Source organism: Fringilla coelebs, assembly GCF_963513975.1.
Source record: "Fringilla coelebs genome assembly, chromosome: 12".
NCBI lineage: Eukaryota > Metazoa > Chordata > Aves > Passeriformes > Fringillidae > Fringilla > Fringilla coelebs.
The window spans coordinates 19,285,667-19,302,403 of NC_140038.1; the positions used below are offsets into that span (position 1 = coordinate 19,285,667).

The window sequence follows — 16,737 nt, forward strand, 5'->3', positions numbered from 1 at the left end:
GTGCATTGTGACTTGAACTCTCTCTCTCTCACTGGATGACAGGTGATAAAAATAAAACATATTCACATATCATATGACCAACAATAGCACCTGGCCTATGGTGATGGGATCTCTCCTTTGCTGCTGGAGCACTTTGGAATTCAAACAAAGGAATTAAAACATCAACCCTGGGATTTTTTTTAACCCATTAGTAGACACTTTCAGGTTCAAATCTCAAGGATCCAGTCATGCAAAACCTTAAGTACTTTCCCATTCTTGGCTACAGCCAGATTAATCCTCTTACACAGATTATTCCAGGAGAAATTTGGCTCCCACAAAGTTCTCCTGCAGACCTAAAAATAATTTTGAGTGCTGCAGGACATGCAGCACCACTCAGACTAAAGGAGTTGTTTTAGAGATTTTAACCACCCCTTATCAAACCAGCCTGATGGCATTACCTGGCCCCAAGCCACTTTCTCCCTCCCAAGGCTGGGGTCTGCAGGGAGAGCACCACATCTCTGGGTGGAACACAGGGGCATTGCCCTTGGAAAGCTGTGATCTCTGCCCCCCCCAGCAGCACTTCCTAATTAAGTTCATTTTGCTTTCTTAAAGTGTTTTTCTGCTCCTCCTCCAAATACTCACACAAGTTACTACATCACCAAGCACCTTTGTTTTACAAGTCATTAAGTTCGTATATCACAGGAAATTTGCCATTGAGCAATTGAGCCCTGTTTAAATTTTTATGACATGATCAATAGTTAGCACTAAAAATTCAGCTGATGTTTTGTGCTTTGATTCCCAAATAACCCCAGATTATGCCAGCTCCTTCTGAATTACAGAATTTTAAGAGGAAAATACATTCAGAAGTGATTCTTGTATATTCAGAAAATACAAAAACTGCAGTAAAGGACTGAAAAATGCCCAAGCATGGCAGTTCTGTGCCCTTGAAAAATATTCATTTTATACTGTATTTACACAGACCTCTCTTTTTCTGTCTGTGTCATTCTACAATACAGGGTTTGTACCTAAGTGTCTGGCATAGAAATATCCCCATGCATTTACAACCTCCAACCTTTCCCGCCAAGTTTTAGCCTGAGTGAGCCAAATTTTAAGCCACTGGAAAACAACCTCTAGTACAAATCTGACCAGTCCATGTTGGTGAGATTCACTGTAAAGAGACCTTTTCCCAGGAGAAACTTTGGAAGCACATCCCTAGATGGTCACTTCCACACAGTTTTAGTAGAAATGGACCTTTTGTGTGTCAGACAGGATTAATTTTTTCATTTCTAAACTCCTTCTGCACAAAAGTTAATCCAAAGCAGACAGGAGGCAATTAGGTCATTAATGTGCTAAGCCTATTAACAGCCATGAGTTACATTTCTGTCCCTCAACAGCGACAAAGATCCAGGGGTCTGCCTTTAAGTGGGAAATCCCATGAGCAATTGCATTATTTTAGGACAGGGCTACTGCCAAGAAAGGCTTTTAGCACAGCAAGAGTCAGCACCCAAGGGATGGGAATTCTGTTCCCAGTGTAGCAGGGGCTCCCCAGAGGACATGCCACTGGAAATGCTCTTTTATCAATGTCTTCTTTTAGTACCTTCATGCTCACTCAGCTCCTCTTTCCCTTTGTGATCCCATGTAGTTATTACCCAGTGTCTCCCCAGTTTCCTTCCTTTAGTTCCTCTTCTCAGGGAGGGAATTCCAGTTCTGCCAAGGACAGGGAGCATCCTGCCCCTAGAAAACAGGTCAAAAGGTTCAGTGGCCCAAGGGTGAGGCTCACTTCCTGGACTGATTCTGGTTCAATTCAGATTTTAACTAATGGCTATCTCATTTTACAGCATAAGAATTCTGAAATGCATTTTCTGTGACCACAGGGCTGCAGCACCTACAGAAATTGGCTGGGAAATCAGAGCCGTGCTGAATTCTGATGTTTTCTCTGAAAAGAGACATAAGGGATCTGTAACTGTAACCAGATCCAAGATTTCGTTCTCAGAGAATCAGAAAGAAGATTGGCTTAGTCTGAACCCCTGAGAATGATAAACCTGCTGAACTATTAAGAGCTCAGCTCCACACAGAAGAAGAAAACAAAGGTCCTGGCTGCAGGATTTACCAGCACCCAGTGCAGAAGCAGGCACAGGTTGTTTTGCTGGTGCACAGGTCTGGTTAAACACAAAAACTGAGATACAAAGCCTTACAAGCAAACTTCAGGTTCCTGGCTGCCTGTTCCAGTGAGCTCCTTCAGGTCTCTTCCACTGCTGCTCCCACAAGGAAGCTTTCTGTGCCTCCTGTAGCTGCCACATCCTTCCAAGCAGCCCTTGTCCCTGGCACTCAGCTCTTCCCACACCAGTGATTCTCACTCATGTACCCAGAAAATCCTCGCAGACCTGCTCCCCACTTTGCCCCTTTGGCAGCCCAGCAGCAGAACCCACTGCTCCATTTATGCAATCCATCCAGGAGAAGGCAGGAGACGAATGAAACGAGCAGAAAACACAGGGACACTGCAACCTAATGAAGAGATTTCACAAAGTTCATTAAAAATAGCCCTTCTGCAACACACCCAGAGAGAATTCCAGAAATGATAAAATTTAATTACTCTGAAGAAGCAAAAATGTAGTTTATATCAGCTGGCAGTTTGACTATGTGGCTTTGAAAGTGGGAGAAGACAGGATATGATCAATGAACTGAGTTGGCCATTTTCTCCTGAAAAATGATAGTAAATTATAACATATAACAGCTGTTTTATCAGATAGAGCTTAAGTTTGATGAGTCAAACACCAGACAGAAAAAGCAAAATCAATCTCCTAGTTTAAAAAAATCATCTTCTGAACTACATCTGGTAGTTCCAAATGCACACAAGCCCTTACAAAAGCAATTAAAAAACATAAAATAATACAAAGTCTGCTCAGTTGACCCTGATATGGATCATTGTACTCTGCCACACAGAAGTAAGAATGATGGCATGAGAAGCTGAAAAAGAAAGCAGACTGCTCTGAAAGACAAGCTGTACATCTCTTCCATCTCCAGATATCCCTTTATCCTATTATGAGCTGGATCTCTGGAGCTGGACTCCACAGATGATACTTGTGATTAAATTATATCGAAGCAGGTGAAATGATGTTTTCCACACTCTGAAATGTGAGGATCACCATTCTATCCCTGCCTGCTCAGCACAACTCCAGTGGAAAGGCAAGATGGAAGAGTCTCCATCAACACTGACTTCAGTTAAAAAATCCTTTGCTAAAAAAACCCAGTGAATCCCTCCCTGAGCAGTGGTCACACTGCAAGATTAGAGCAGAATTTATCATCTCACAAGTCCAATGCTACAGCACATGCCCTGACAACCTCATGTCTGTGATGTGACTCCTGCCTGAAGCAGCAACAGGATTCACCCACATGTGCCACCCTTCCCCAGCCCCAGCTGCCCAACCACCAGAATCACAAAATGCAAGCAGAATTCCCATGGCTGCTCTCTGGAGCCACTCCAAGCTCACCTGCTACAACCTTGCAGTGCTCCTCAGGGCCCTGTGGCCGGGAGGGGTGGCCGGGCTTGGAGGATCGTCTCCGCCTGATGAAATGTTCCTTCCCACTGAACGAGGTCTCAGATGCATTCACAGGTTGGATCAGCAGCTGCTCTGATCCAAGCTGGATGTAGCCAACCTGTCCACAAAACAGAACAAAAAAACCCCATCAGTTTGGTACCCAAGCCTTGTCTATCCAGCCTGGTCTGAAATGCAGGTCATTTCACCGCAGTTATTTGCAGTGTGAGGAAATGATGGGATGATGGTTGTGTTCAGCCTGTGTAATACAGACTAAAGAACTTCATCTTCCTCTCTTATTTATTTTTTATATCACTGAGCACTATTTAGAAACAATGCACTGTACAAAGGAAAGGTAGGGATTCCTGACAACACTTTTGTTTCCTTTCCTCCTCTCCCTCCAGACACAGCCCCACAAATATGTGTGTTTTACAAGATGCTCAGCTCTCATGAGGACAAATAAATCCTGTTAACAGAAACCTATTCAAAATCACCTCTCCAGCTGCCAGGATTGCCCTGGTATTGAATGGCATTTACTGTCTCAGAGCACAGAGGTGACACTGCCTGCCCACAGGAGGCCCCTGTGGGTACCACCCTCAGAAGGAACACTGTGAACTGATGCAAGCGTGGCTTGCAGAGCCACACTGCATTTTTTGGGGCCAAATACCTCTTTCTGATTACATTAAGGGCCACACAGTCAGCTCTGCTCTCCCTGCAGGCAATGGGTTGGGTTTCAGAGGACTGCTGCACTGTCCCAATTTCAGGATTTTCCACCATCCCTGGAATAAGTGACACTAGGAAGGTAAAGATCCTGCCTAAATAACTCTATAGGGTCCAGGTCAGAGCACGAAATCCCTGCCTTCCTTGCACTAAGTCCAGACCTTACAGCAGGGCTGGCAAGAACACCTTTGGAAGCCAGCTTCTGCCCCAGGAGAGCCCTCCTCTGCTTACAACCCAGAGCTTTTAGGGTTCTTTTATGCTTTTTCCACTCCTTTTCTGGCATGAAAAGAAGAGGGTGAAAGCAAAGTTATCGCCTTAAAACTTAACAAAGCCTCCAGGTTTAGTAATCACCACCAAGGCTGTAACATGTTGCACAAAGTGGGTATTTACAATGAGGAGTTCTTACTTTTCATTGCACTAAGCCAGTGATTATTTATATTGCAATTAAAAGGCTCAAAACACAGCTCTGCCATGTACCTCCCCCTTGAGAGAAGTCTTGAGGTCTGATTTAACTGCTGTTAACAACAGAGGGGCTCATCTGGTCTGCCAGGATTGTGCACTTGAGAGGTAAAGGTGCTTCCAGAGAGCTCCAACACCCATCCTGTACGTAAAAAGAGAGGCCAGACTTTTCTGTCCCCCCTCCCCACACTCTGTGCCAGCCAGGCAACTCTCCAAAGAAATGCTCTGCACGTACATCCAAATGCTGTATGCTCAACAGCTGACTGTACTAATATGATTTATAATATACATTACATACATACTGTATATTGCACATTTCCACACCTCCCTGCCAAATCTGGTCCTCACATACACCCAGGAAATCCCTTTGGCCCAGTATTTCCAGCAAGAGGAATTTCTGCTGGAAGGAGCAGAAATGAGAGCTCTCCTCCTTTGACAGCCACACGAACTGAACAGCATTCAGGGTGTCTCAGGAAGGGTCACTGATTTCCAAAGAGAGCCTGGACAAAAAGGAAACTGTAAAAGTTGGTGTCTCCACTGGCATGGCTGCAAAGCACAGCACAGACAATCAGTCCCCTGTCTCTGAGGAGACAAGAGACACCTCTCTGGGAGCCTTCCAAAAGAGACCTTGCTCTTGAGGCAGGGGAATTGCTTAAGGATAAAATGCCTTGGCACTTCCTACATACAGAGAAAACCCAACATTATTCCTAGGCCCTACAGAATGCTCACCAGTTCACAAGACCCCCTCTGCCTGGAGTGTCCAAAGGGCTGCCTTTCCACTTAAATCACAAGCTGGGCTTTGTCAGAATTGCTCCAGAGACAGCAAAAGCTCTGGTGACTTGCTCTTCCAGCCTCCTTTATGATGTTCTCCGCTACTTCCCTTCCTTGTTCCAATCTTCCAGCTGGGAGGTAGCCCCAGCCCCTTTTTTTAATATAGGTTTTAATTATTTAGAAGAAGGGTTGTAAATCTGGTGCCATGGTACTAAAAGCCACACCAGAGCTCCTGACAGACTGCCAACCATTTCAGCTGGTGCCAAAAGTATGTAAGAAGAAGTCAGTTTCATCACCACCCGACATTATCCCAATTTTCTGGCATCAAGAGTGAAAATAATTTAAACCATTGGAAAAGACTTATGTTTCACATTTGTTGTGGAATTGTGAAACCTATGGCGAGAAAGAGCCATGAGTCTTTGCCCTGGAATATGTAGGGAAGCATCTCAAGCTCAATCTGAAAAGGCAAATAGAGTTTCAAGCAGGAAGGTTTGCAGGATCAGACCTGTAAACCATCCCTAGGGAGTTAAAAATGTTTAAAATTCCCCCAGACTTGCCAGTTGGACTCTGAAGAGTCCCCAGACCTGCTGACCCAAAGGAGATCTTTTGGACCCTGTAACTTGAATAGTCTGGTCATTATTTTGCCTTTTCCATAAGAAATGCATTCCTCATTTGCAACCCTCAAATTCTCCAGATCCTGCCCTGTGCCAATCCCAGCATGAGAGATCAAACATCAGCCCTGGACAAAGGCTCTGGGCTTTTCTTCTCTGAGTTGAGGGACTGCAGAAGGCTTTGGATTTTGAAGATAAGGAAGTAAAACAGAAGACCACGTAACCCTCAGAGCTACTTTTTCCCACATCTCAGGAAATCATTCCAATGAAGTGAAATGCTTTGGATCTGCCAATTCCCATTTGCCTGGGGAAATGCATATCAAAAGTTGGGATACTCCCTCCCATCCTTCTCTCCCTGTCGAAGTCTGGGACCTGCTGCTGTGCCAGATCCTGGGATAGCTGAATTTTGGGAAAAGCAGCTGCTGCCCAACCCCACCATCCTGGAGGACCTGAAACACAGGAACCCAGAAATTCAGAGGAGTGCAGGAATTCACCATCATCTGCATTAATTTTACAGTTGGTATGGCCAGACCATGCAGCTGACAGAGCCCTGCAGCTCTGCTAACAGGAAAGGCTGGAATGATTTCAGCCTCCAAAGGCAGGCAAACTGACAAACTGATTAAAACAAGCAATAATCCACACTTCCCACTACAGCCCCACTCACCGCTGTGCCTAACAGTGGCAAGACCTTTCACAATAAGGATATTTCACATCCTTATTTCAGAAGTCAGCTCAACATTGCTCACCACCAAAACATTCCCATGTGCTCTTATCCAGGGTTTCACACACACAGGGGTCACTCAAGCAACCTGCTCACTCCGTGATCTACTCTTGTACTACTCCTGTGCTACAAATCATCTTGCAGTGGAGCTTTTCTTGGGCTAAATGACAGCAGGGAAAAGAGGAAGGTCCTCACAGAGTGTCACTGGAATGACAGTGGTAGCACAGCCTTTGTGTGACCCCATCCTGCCTCCTTGGCTTCACTGCTCTGTCCCTGTGCCCTGGTAGTGCTGCTGGAGCTACTGCAGCTCCAGGGCTTGCTCAGAACAGGGATCCAAATTCTCAGTGCTCTCTGCACATGGTTCTCGACCTTCCCACATGTTAATACTCTCCAACAGTTACACTGTTTTTCCAACCCTTTTTATTTTCACAACATCTTTGAAGGAGATCTGTGAAATGCTGAATCTTTAACAGATTTTTCTCTTGCTCCTAAGTGTTCATTAGTTACATACATAGAACACGCTGAAAAGAGAACAGATTTAAACATCTGACAAATTCCATCCCCTTCTCAATTTCTCAACTGTTACGCTGTAAATCGTTGTTTAACCATTTCCTCAAAGTTAAAAGGAAGTTAATGTTTAAAGTGAAGAACAAAACAACCCACAAATACAGTTTAATAAACTTCATGTGGGTTTTAGTCCCACCCTTATTAACCATGTTTCAGCTTTGCTTGGTTATTATTTAAAAGTGCAATTCAAGCAAATTGAAAAGAAGAGCTTTAAATTAAGTCTTGTTCCAGAGTCATTTCAGGTTTACACTCAGTTCTGAGAGCAGAACATACCCAGGAATATCTGCCCTGGCCTCCAACTCTGCTAAACAAGGAAACCCTGTCTTCTCCCTCTTGTCCCCTGTGGAAGAGGAAAGAAAATCCCAGCACAAGGAAACCCAACACAGTAATTTTAAGAGGTTTAACTTTTCAGCTCGTGGCCCAGATATGGATGAATGCCAGACAGCTCCTCTCCCAGACAGGAGAGTTCATCCGAGCTGAAGGTTTCCTCAGGGGAAATTGTATCATCTTTAATCCCCACACGCCTGCTCTGCCCTGCTTCCCACAGCAGCAGAGGCTCCTGAGTCACCTGAAGGGCAGCACCGCCCTGGTGCACGCAGAAAACACTTCCCTGGCCAGGGATGGAGCTCCCTGAGCTGAGCATCTGCTCTGAACCAGGCACCACCTCCCTCTGCAGTGAAATTGGCCATCCACCAACCTAAGGCACCTGTGGCACAGGATGAGCCATCAGGGAACTGCTCATCTTCATCACTCACTCGCCCCTGACACCCAGACTGGCCTAACCCTGACAGACTGCGGCCTCTTCTGCATCCTTGTTCCTCTTCTCCAGAAGAACTACAGGAACTAGCCTGAACAGGAGGGAGGCACAAATTATTCTCTTAATTCAACTGAGAAGGACATGCCACCTTATATAGAGACAAGACAAAGAGCAATCCTGAACCCAAGATCAAAGACTCTGGATTTTAAAATGGAAGAGAAGTTATTTCAAATCAAACCTCTGCCTCTAAAGGCATCCCAGTGATTGTCACCTTTCAGTTCTTTTCATTCAGTTCTTTTCAGAGTTCTTTTCATTTCTACTTATAATGCTTATTTTGACATGGACTCATGACCCTCTCAAAACTGTAACTGTTTCCAAAATGTAGGTACAAGTATGAAAAGCCTACACCTGCTCTAAAGAGCTAATGCTGCAGTCCAGCACTTCAGCATGTGACAGTGACTCAACTGCGGCCTTACAAAGCTGGAACTTTCCAAAAAACAAAGTTCCTGTACTGGCTGCTGTCTTCTAGTGATGGCCCCAGGGGCTGCAGAGCTGCCTGTGAGTGCCCAGCAGCAGGGAAGGGCAGTGCAGCCCTGAGCTGTGGCCAGAATCCAAGTGCTGGCACAGCTGCACTCCCCAGAGGCCAGTGCTGCCAAGGGGAAGGCAGCAGCACTTTCCAGGAACCCTGTGCTCTGCTAGGCTGAATTCCCAGCTTGTCACAAGGAACAGGAGGGCTGGAGCATCCTCACATGAGGTACTTTAGCTGTAGCTCAATGGTGAGACCTTGGGTACAGCAGTTTTTACCTCACTCTGACCTCACAGAGCTCCAAGAGAACAGCCACCCTTCCCAAAGCAGGAACTGCAGCAGCCACACAGTGGTTAACAGCAGCATCTGCCAGCAGAGCTTAAAAACCAGATCCCAACCTTCAGATGCCACACTGGGAATCTGATACCATCACCAGGAAGCAATTGCTCAGCCTGGCTGCAGCTCAGTTTTCGTGCCACTGTGTCAGGGATTTTGTTTTTACTAGAACTCCACTTGCCCTGATCATTTTATATCATTTTTGGTATGATTTATGGCATGACTGAGAATATGATTGCAGCAAGGCCTGAGCCAGCTGGAGATCAGGACACAGCATTACTGCCCACTCTACTTCTTAGCAAGCAGCTTTTCTGAAGGAGGTGCCCTGATCACCCAGTTAGAGTCCAATGAACATTTTCTTGCTGGAATTCTCAGGAAACCCCCCACTGCAGCACTAGAACTGCTCACAAGACAAATGCCAGGACAAACAGGCTGCAAGGTTTCCACTACCCAGGTCTTTCCTCTAGCCCAGCAGGTCTGGCCCATGTCCCACCTGTGAAGCTGCTGCTGAGGGGAAAGCCTTATTCTTCCTGCAGCAAACAGGGCCCAAGGAAGCAATGGGAAAATAAAAATAGTTTTTTAAAAGTGATGGTCTTAGTATTTTAAATTGGCAGGCTAGAAGGCAAAAAAAATTGGCTCTAGAGTCACCTGCTCTCAGGTCTACTCACAGCAGATTAAAGACTTCCTAGACAATTTGGGGCAAGCTCTGATTCCTCTGATCCCAGAAAACATCTTACCACTACATTAGACAGTTTTCACTACAGGTATACTGGTTTAGTGGAAACACCAAAACAGCCTAAAATGTGAGATGATGCATGTTTTAAAGACAGATTTAAGAAACTAAAATGGTCCACTCAGCTAAAATAAGAAGGTTCATCTACATGGTGGTATGGATTATTTCAATGAAACCATTTCAATAATGAATGAGGTTCATCTTAAGTTTAGTTTCATCCATCTTAAGTTCACACTAATCCTCAAGACACTGGTGTTTTCTGTTCTCTAGTTTTGAGCTTACAAGGGTGTTTTAACTTTAACTCACTCAAATGTACCATGCACCTGCTTTTAGCCCTTTCCCATTCCTGGTGATTACCTGAATGAAGAGGATGAATGGATTCCTCTACCAGGAAAGGAATATCCCAACATGCAGAAACTCTCTCAACACATCTGCCCACAGCACTCTCAGCACTGCCAGGACCAGGTGCACAGGCAAGGGCAAGCAAAGCTTTACCAACACTGACACCAACACATGGGGCTTTGGCACGAACCAGCAGCTTTGACACTGGTTGATCCAGGTTGATCCAGCCCAGTTATGTCAATTTAGCCATTGCTTAGAATTGCCATGATCCAAACAGGTACTGCAATATTGCTGTTCACTTTTGCTGAGTAGTGAGCTAAGACTAACTTGTCTTGTCTCTTTTTCAGCTTTTCTTCTGGGAATTTTGCCAAGCTTTTTCACCCCCTCCTCTATTCCCTGATCTCAGGCAGTTAATACTGTGCCTACAACTACATTCCTCTTTTTTTTTAAGGTTCCTCCTCTGTTTGTTTGTGCTTTCCAGCTTTGGAAGCCCAGCAATATTAACAAAACACACCTGGTGGCAAAATCGTAGAGCTGTTCGTGATTTAAGGCTTGAACTACAGATATTAGTTTTAAGCTGCCCTCGGTGGAACTCAGCTCAACCTCCAGTGCCACTCAGACCTCAGCATCTCCGTTTGCTGGTTTTTTTTTAATCCTGAGGCAGAGCGCCCTCAAATGGCTCCGGAACGAAGGCTGGAGCCCCGAGGGCAGAGCATGAACTGCTCCTCACTACGGTTTAAGGATAAATCTCCACCATCAGGTCTGTTCTGACAGGCACACCTCCCAGGACCATCTGCTGGGGATCACTGTGTAATGCCCCGCTGACTTCCTGAAGTACTTTAAAAGTTTTCAACGATAATTACAAACTACTCAATGTCTTAAGCATCTCAGTCTCCACCACCAAGAAACTTTCTGTCCCACACAGGATCACCTGCTCCTACCGAAATGCTCAGAGGAGAGCCCGGCCCTGCAGAGCCACCTGAAACTACAGCCTCAGGCAAAGAATTCCTGACACTTGTGGTGGGCAAAGCTCCCCTGAGTGGGATGCTGCTGTGACCATGCTGGGGCACTGGCTGCTCCCTGACCACAGCTTCCACTGAACACCCCAACACCGAGGGCAGGAGCCTGGGAAGTGCCAGCTGCACAGCTGCCACAGGATCAAGCCAGGATGGCACCAAATCACCCCAGCGGGACACAGCCACCTGCCCCATGCCTGGGGACAGTGACACAAGATGTTCCCTCCACCAGGACGCTCCTCTACAGCGCCCTTGGGTTCTGCCACCCACCCACAATGGAACTGCAGGGCCTGAGCCCCTCAGGGATGGCTGAGGCAGCTCCACAGGGAGAGCCAGGGTGGGCAGAACACCCACCATGGGACAGCGGTGGTGCTCAGCAGGGTGTGGGAGCTGAGGGGACAGTGAGGCAAAGAGATAGGAGGGTCACCTCCCTGAGGAAAAGTGAAGCGCAAGCATCCCGCCTCATCGGGCTGGCAGTACCAGCTCTGAGGGGGACAGCGGGGTGGAATGGCACCGCCAGCCCTGAGGAAGGGAGCGGGCCGGGATGGCAGCGCCAGCCCTGAGGGGGAGAGAGGGCCGGGATGGCAGCGCCAGCCCTGAGGGGGAGAGGGGTGGGATGGCAGCACCAGCCCTGAGGGGAGGAGCGGGGTGGGATGGCAGTACCAGCCCTGAGGGGGAGAGAGGGCCAGGATGGCAGCGCCAGCCCTGAGGGGGAGAGAGGGCCAGGATGGCAGCGCCAGCCCTGAGGGGGAGAGAGGGCCGGGATGGCAGCGCCAGCCCTGAGGGGGAGAGAGGGCCGGGATGGCAGCGCCAGCCCTGAGGGGGAGAGAGGGCCGGGATGGCAGCACCAGCCCTGAGGGGAGGAGCGGGGTGGGATGGCAGTACCAGCCCGGCGCAGGTGCTGAGGGAGGCGAAGGAGTCGCTGCGGTTCATCGCGTGTCCTGAGTAGAAGCAGAGCCGCTCCCGCGGGGGCCGCCGCGCCTCCCCGCGCCGCCGCTCCACCGCGAAGCCCCGGGCCAGGAAGCGCAGGTCGCGGCGGAGGTGCAGGTACAGCTCGGCGCCGGCGGTGGGCAGGCGGAGAAGCACAGCCTCCTCCTCCTCCTGCTCCGCCGCTGCCCGCCGGCGCCGGGGGCCGCCGCGATCCCCTCCGGGCGGCAGCAGGTGGATCTTCTCCAGCGGCACTCGCTCCGGGATCACCACTTCCAGCTCCGCTCCGCCAGCTGCAGGCGAGAAGGAGAGAGGCTCAAGCGCTCGCACCCCGGAGGCGCGGCCCGACGGGGCGGCCGGGGGCTGCGGCACCCCCCGCTCCCCGGGACAGCCCCGCGCTCGGGTTTCAGCGCAGACAGCCCCGCGCTGGAAACCGTGAACGGGCTGCGCAGACAATGGAGCCAGCGGAGCACGGCGATTTATTTCTCTCTATATACACATATATTAGAGACAGAAGGGTGCAGAGAAGAGAGGAATAGAGCAAACGCTAAAGCTACTTGTATCATTAAAAAAAATAAATATATATATAGCTCAGACACAAGCATCGCATTTCACCAACCCCAATAAAAATCTGCAGGGAGAAGGGGAAAAGCAGAGCGAGCCGCAGCAGCAGCCAAGGACAGTCAGCAGCTTTCCACATGGAACGCTACAGCAGCAGCGGGAGGACAGGAAAAGAAAATACAAAAGCCTGGAGCAATTCATCCCGCGAGCTGGGACGGCGGCCCCGCAGGGGATGCGGTGCGTGCCCTGCGCTCCGCGCCCGCACTCTGCCGCCCGGGACCGGACCCTGTCAGTGCCGCCGGGGAAGGGGAGCCGGGACGGCAGGGAGTGCTACCTGTGCCGGCGTCCAGTCCGCAGAGCAGCAGGCAGGGCACGACGAGGGGCAGGAGGCAGCCGTCAAACATGGTAGTGCGGCGGCGGGGCCGAGCGCGCAGCGCGGCGAAGGGAGCGGGGCCCGAGTGCGCCCTGCCCGCCCTCGGCACCGGGGATCGCCGCGGCGCGCGCCCGGCCACGCCCCCCGCCGCGGCTCCGCGTGCCCATTGGCGGCGGCAGTCGCCGGGACACGCCCCCCGCTCCCCCATTGGCTGCGCGCCGGCGGCGCCGCGAGGGGGGAACGCACGTGGGGGAACGGGCGGCCGGTAGGGGGCGCCCTCTCCTGCCCCGGGCCGAGCCCCGAGGGACCCGCGGGGCCACCGGGAACATCCCGGCCGGGTCAGGGGGTCTGACGGGCGGCATCCCGCCCCTTAGCAGCCCCGTCGTGTTTCCTTCGTCTCCCTTTCCTCAGCACTAATTGAATTTAGACACGGTTATGGCAGCTCGCTTAAGAAAGTCACCCATTCCTTTCCCAGCGCCAACCGCAGGGCTGGAAGGGCTTGGAAGACCAGAAAAGAAATTAAGTAAATATCATAGAATGGGTTGGGTTGGAAGGCACCACAGAGGGACATCTGGTCAAACCTCCCTGCTCAAACAGGGTCATCTCAGACCAAAGTGTATGGACACACAGAGATTTTGGACAATGATCCCACATACTCCTGATTGCGTGGATGACAATAAGAAAGAAGTGCATACAGAGATATAAAAATTGATTTTTGCTACCAATTCCCATTTTCACTGAGGTCCTGCAGCCCCTGGAGTTTCTTCCCACCTGGCTGGGTCACATCCTGCATGTTTTCAGCTGTGCAGGGATCAGGAAAACTCAATTTGGACAGGGTCTGTTGAAAGCAGTAGGGTGATTTCCAAGAGCAGAAAGGTTTCCGCTGTGTTTGGTGGGCTTTGGATGGGATCCTGTGCTCCTGGCATGGTTGAGTCATGGAAAGCAGTCAAGACCCAACCTGTTAGCAGCTTTAAATTGTGGTGGCCCAGCAGAGCAGTGCCCTAGAGTTTAAATTTCTGCAAAAATCTGCAACTTTGTTCCTGAAATTGTAGAAGAATTCAAAGGAAGACCCATAAAAGAGTGTGAATGACTCTGGCAGATCTCCCTGTAGCACTTCCACAGGAATTGTCCAGAGCCATACTGACAGCACGAATGGCTCTGAGTTGCAAGTGGAATTAGGTTTGGATGCTCATCCCAGGGAGGGCAGGCACTGGGGGAGTGCTGAGAAAAAAGTGTTTGGAGCTGGGAAAAGGGCTGGTGAGAGACATGAGCATGTTAACATTATGCTCTTTCTTCCAGGCATTGAACAGGCAGCAAAAGCCACATTTTCTTGGTGACCTGCTCCTGTACAAGGAGAGAGGCTGTTTGAGAGTCAGAACCTTGGAGCTGCTGCCAGCTCTTCACCCGGCTGGCTGTGATTTTCCCAGGCACCAAGGGACACCCCATGGCACACCATGGGTGGTGTAGCACCTCAGAAAGCCCTGCCCTGCACAGGGTCTCTGCAGCACCTCATGGACACAAGAGCATGTCCTACCTCCTGCTGTGGCCTCAGGAACACCCCTCATCCCCTCCAGTGGGGTGGCACCTGGAGGATGTTACCTGTGGTCAGCAGCAAGAGAAAAATGGGATCTGCAAGCAGCTCCCAGCAGGCAAAATCAGAGTAAGTCAAGACCTGTGGCTCAAACTCTTTATTAACATGAGATCAGATGAGTTTTAATAGCTCTGAGATTCCCACTCTCTCTTTCAGGGCTCACTCTGCTCCTGATAAGAATTTACCAAAGCAAAGGGACTAGCCCGGACCCATTCAAGTGGAACAAAAGCCAGCTTGGGGCTGCCTTGCTCTGTGTCAATAGTGTAACATAACACAGAAAACAAAATCTCAGAGCCTGAATTTCCCTCCTGACCTGTTGTGAACCAACAATTTCAGTGCCTCTCTCCAAGGCCAGGCCCCAGCTGGCACAGAGCAGGGCAGAGCTCCCCCACAGCTCCTCCACCCGTGGCAATCCTCTGCTCCCAAGAGCCACGAGGCAATTTGATTTGTGAGCTGCCAAACCTGGCCTGAGCCCTCAACAGCCACGTTTAAACCCAGACCACCAGCTGACTTCATTTGCTAAGGGACTGGAGCTGGTGCCTCGAAAGGGTTTGATGAGGGGGCTTAGATTTGTTTAACTTTTTTAGTAGATCCTTTCTCCCACCTTCCTAAGTCCTCTGCCAGAAAAATAATAACAATACAGAGAAAGAATAAATTTAATAGTGAGGGGGAAGAGAGGCACCAATAAAGAGAAGTCTGTAACTTACTGCATGGAAGGACTTGCTCAGTGACTGGCTGGCACAGACTACACTGGGGTAGGGATAATCCCAGTGGAGCATCCCAAACTTCCAGAGCATTTGGACAGGAGCCCAAGGGGCTGCAAACCCCAGGACAGGGGCAACATCCCAGGCAGGCCTCAGTGTTGCCAAGGGCTGGAGCCAGAAGCGAGGGACAAGCCCCACAGTAGTACCCACACAACAAAAGAGGAATCTCTCTTAGGAGCAGCACTGGTGGTTTTCTTGAATCCAAATCCCAAAGTTCCAGTGAGACACATTAATTGAACAACACAGACTTTTCAGGAATGCCTTGAAATTGCTATTGATAAGGATAAGGTGTGTGTGGCAGGAGGGGGCTGTGGTGCTGTTGTGGTGGTTGCATTGCTCCCCTGCTCCCAGCCCGTGGGGAGGGGGGGTTTCTCCTCTCACCATCACAGAGGTGGATTTGGCCCTGCAGTTCCTAGGAAACAAGCCCTCTCCCCCTCTAAAACTGGTGTTAGGGTAGGGTTTTTTTCTTCAATTTTAAATTGTACGTCAAGGAAGCCAAGTTTCATGGCCATTATTGCAGAGTTAATAACCCTTTGGAGACTGCAGACATGTGTTATATCCATCTTCCCGAGCAGTCACTTGGCTCACCGCCTGGAAAATGCCAGCATGGGAAGGGTTAACTTGGCCACTGCTCAGCCTTCTCCCTTCTCCAAACCCTTCCTGTCCTGGTGCTCTCCCCAACCTCACAGGTGCTGCTCTCCTGCCGGGACACTGCGATGCTTTTCCTGCTCTCCCCGCAGCTCCTCCCCTCTCTGCAGCCTTTGGGAATCGGGAATTTCCTCCCCTCCGGAGGATGCAGAGCTTGGCCAGGCTGCTTGGGCACGGACCTGGCAGGTGCTGCTGTTACCTATGCAAATGACCTCCAAAGAGGCCAGAGACAGTTTAGTGACAAGTAGGGACCAACAAAAGCTCCTTTGTCACTTCAAATCATCAGCCAAATAAACACGAGTAGTTTCAGAGGTGCCAACAGCGATTTCTTTCAGACTGGCTTTACACACTGAGCCAGAGGTTCAATTAAAGCTCTTTGGTGGAGGGTGTTTCAGGCTGTGCTGCTTCATGTTGGACTCACTTCTTACAGGTGGTCTCAACCGTCTTTAAGGTCTTTTTCAGCCTAAACGATTCTAAGTGGAGTCAGCAGCATCTACAACTGTTCATGCAGCCTCAGCAGAGGCATTTGGGAGGTCTCTCCTCACAGCAGCCTGAATTCTCCCAAGCCTTCAAGGGAAAATCTCCCTCTGGGATACCTCTCTCAAGTCTGGCTTGAAATGAATAGTCTGCTCATGAGCTCCTGGGAATAGCAGAGCAGAAAGAAAAGTGACAGTGACCCTGGAGATGTCCAGGGACAGAGCTAAGCCACCAGCACCTGTGTCCTCAGGGGAGCACTCAGCCTGCTCCAACTCAGCTAAGACCAAGGCAGGAGAGCTGTCCTTGTCTTTCTCCTGGCAGG

At 49.6% G+C, this 16,737-nt stretch overlaps 1 protein-coding gene across 1 annotated transcript in view; it reads right to left on the reverse strand.

Moving 5' to 3' along the window:
* Window positions 1–13,264, reverse strand: part of ADAMTS17 (ADAM metallopeptidase with thrombospondin type 1 motif 17) — a gene marked incomplete at its 5' end in the record, with an annotated part of 154,974 nt that extends 141,710 nt beyond the window's left edge. The window contains 3 exons of the mRNA XM_084213817.1: window positions 3,471–3,636; window positions 11,960–12,490; window positions 12,965–13,264. Coding sequence (XP_084069943.1) covers window positions 3,471–3,636; window positions 11,960–12,490; window positions 12,965–13,264 — 997 coding nt within the window. The remainder of the gene's footprint in view (window positions 1–3,470; window positions 3,637–11,959; window positions 12,491–12,964) is intronic.
* Window positions 13,265–16,737: the final 3,473 nt, after the last annotated feature.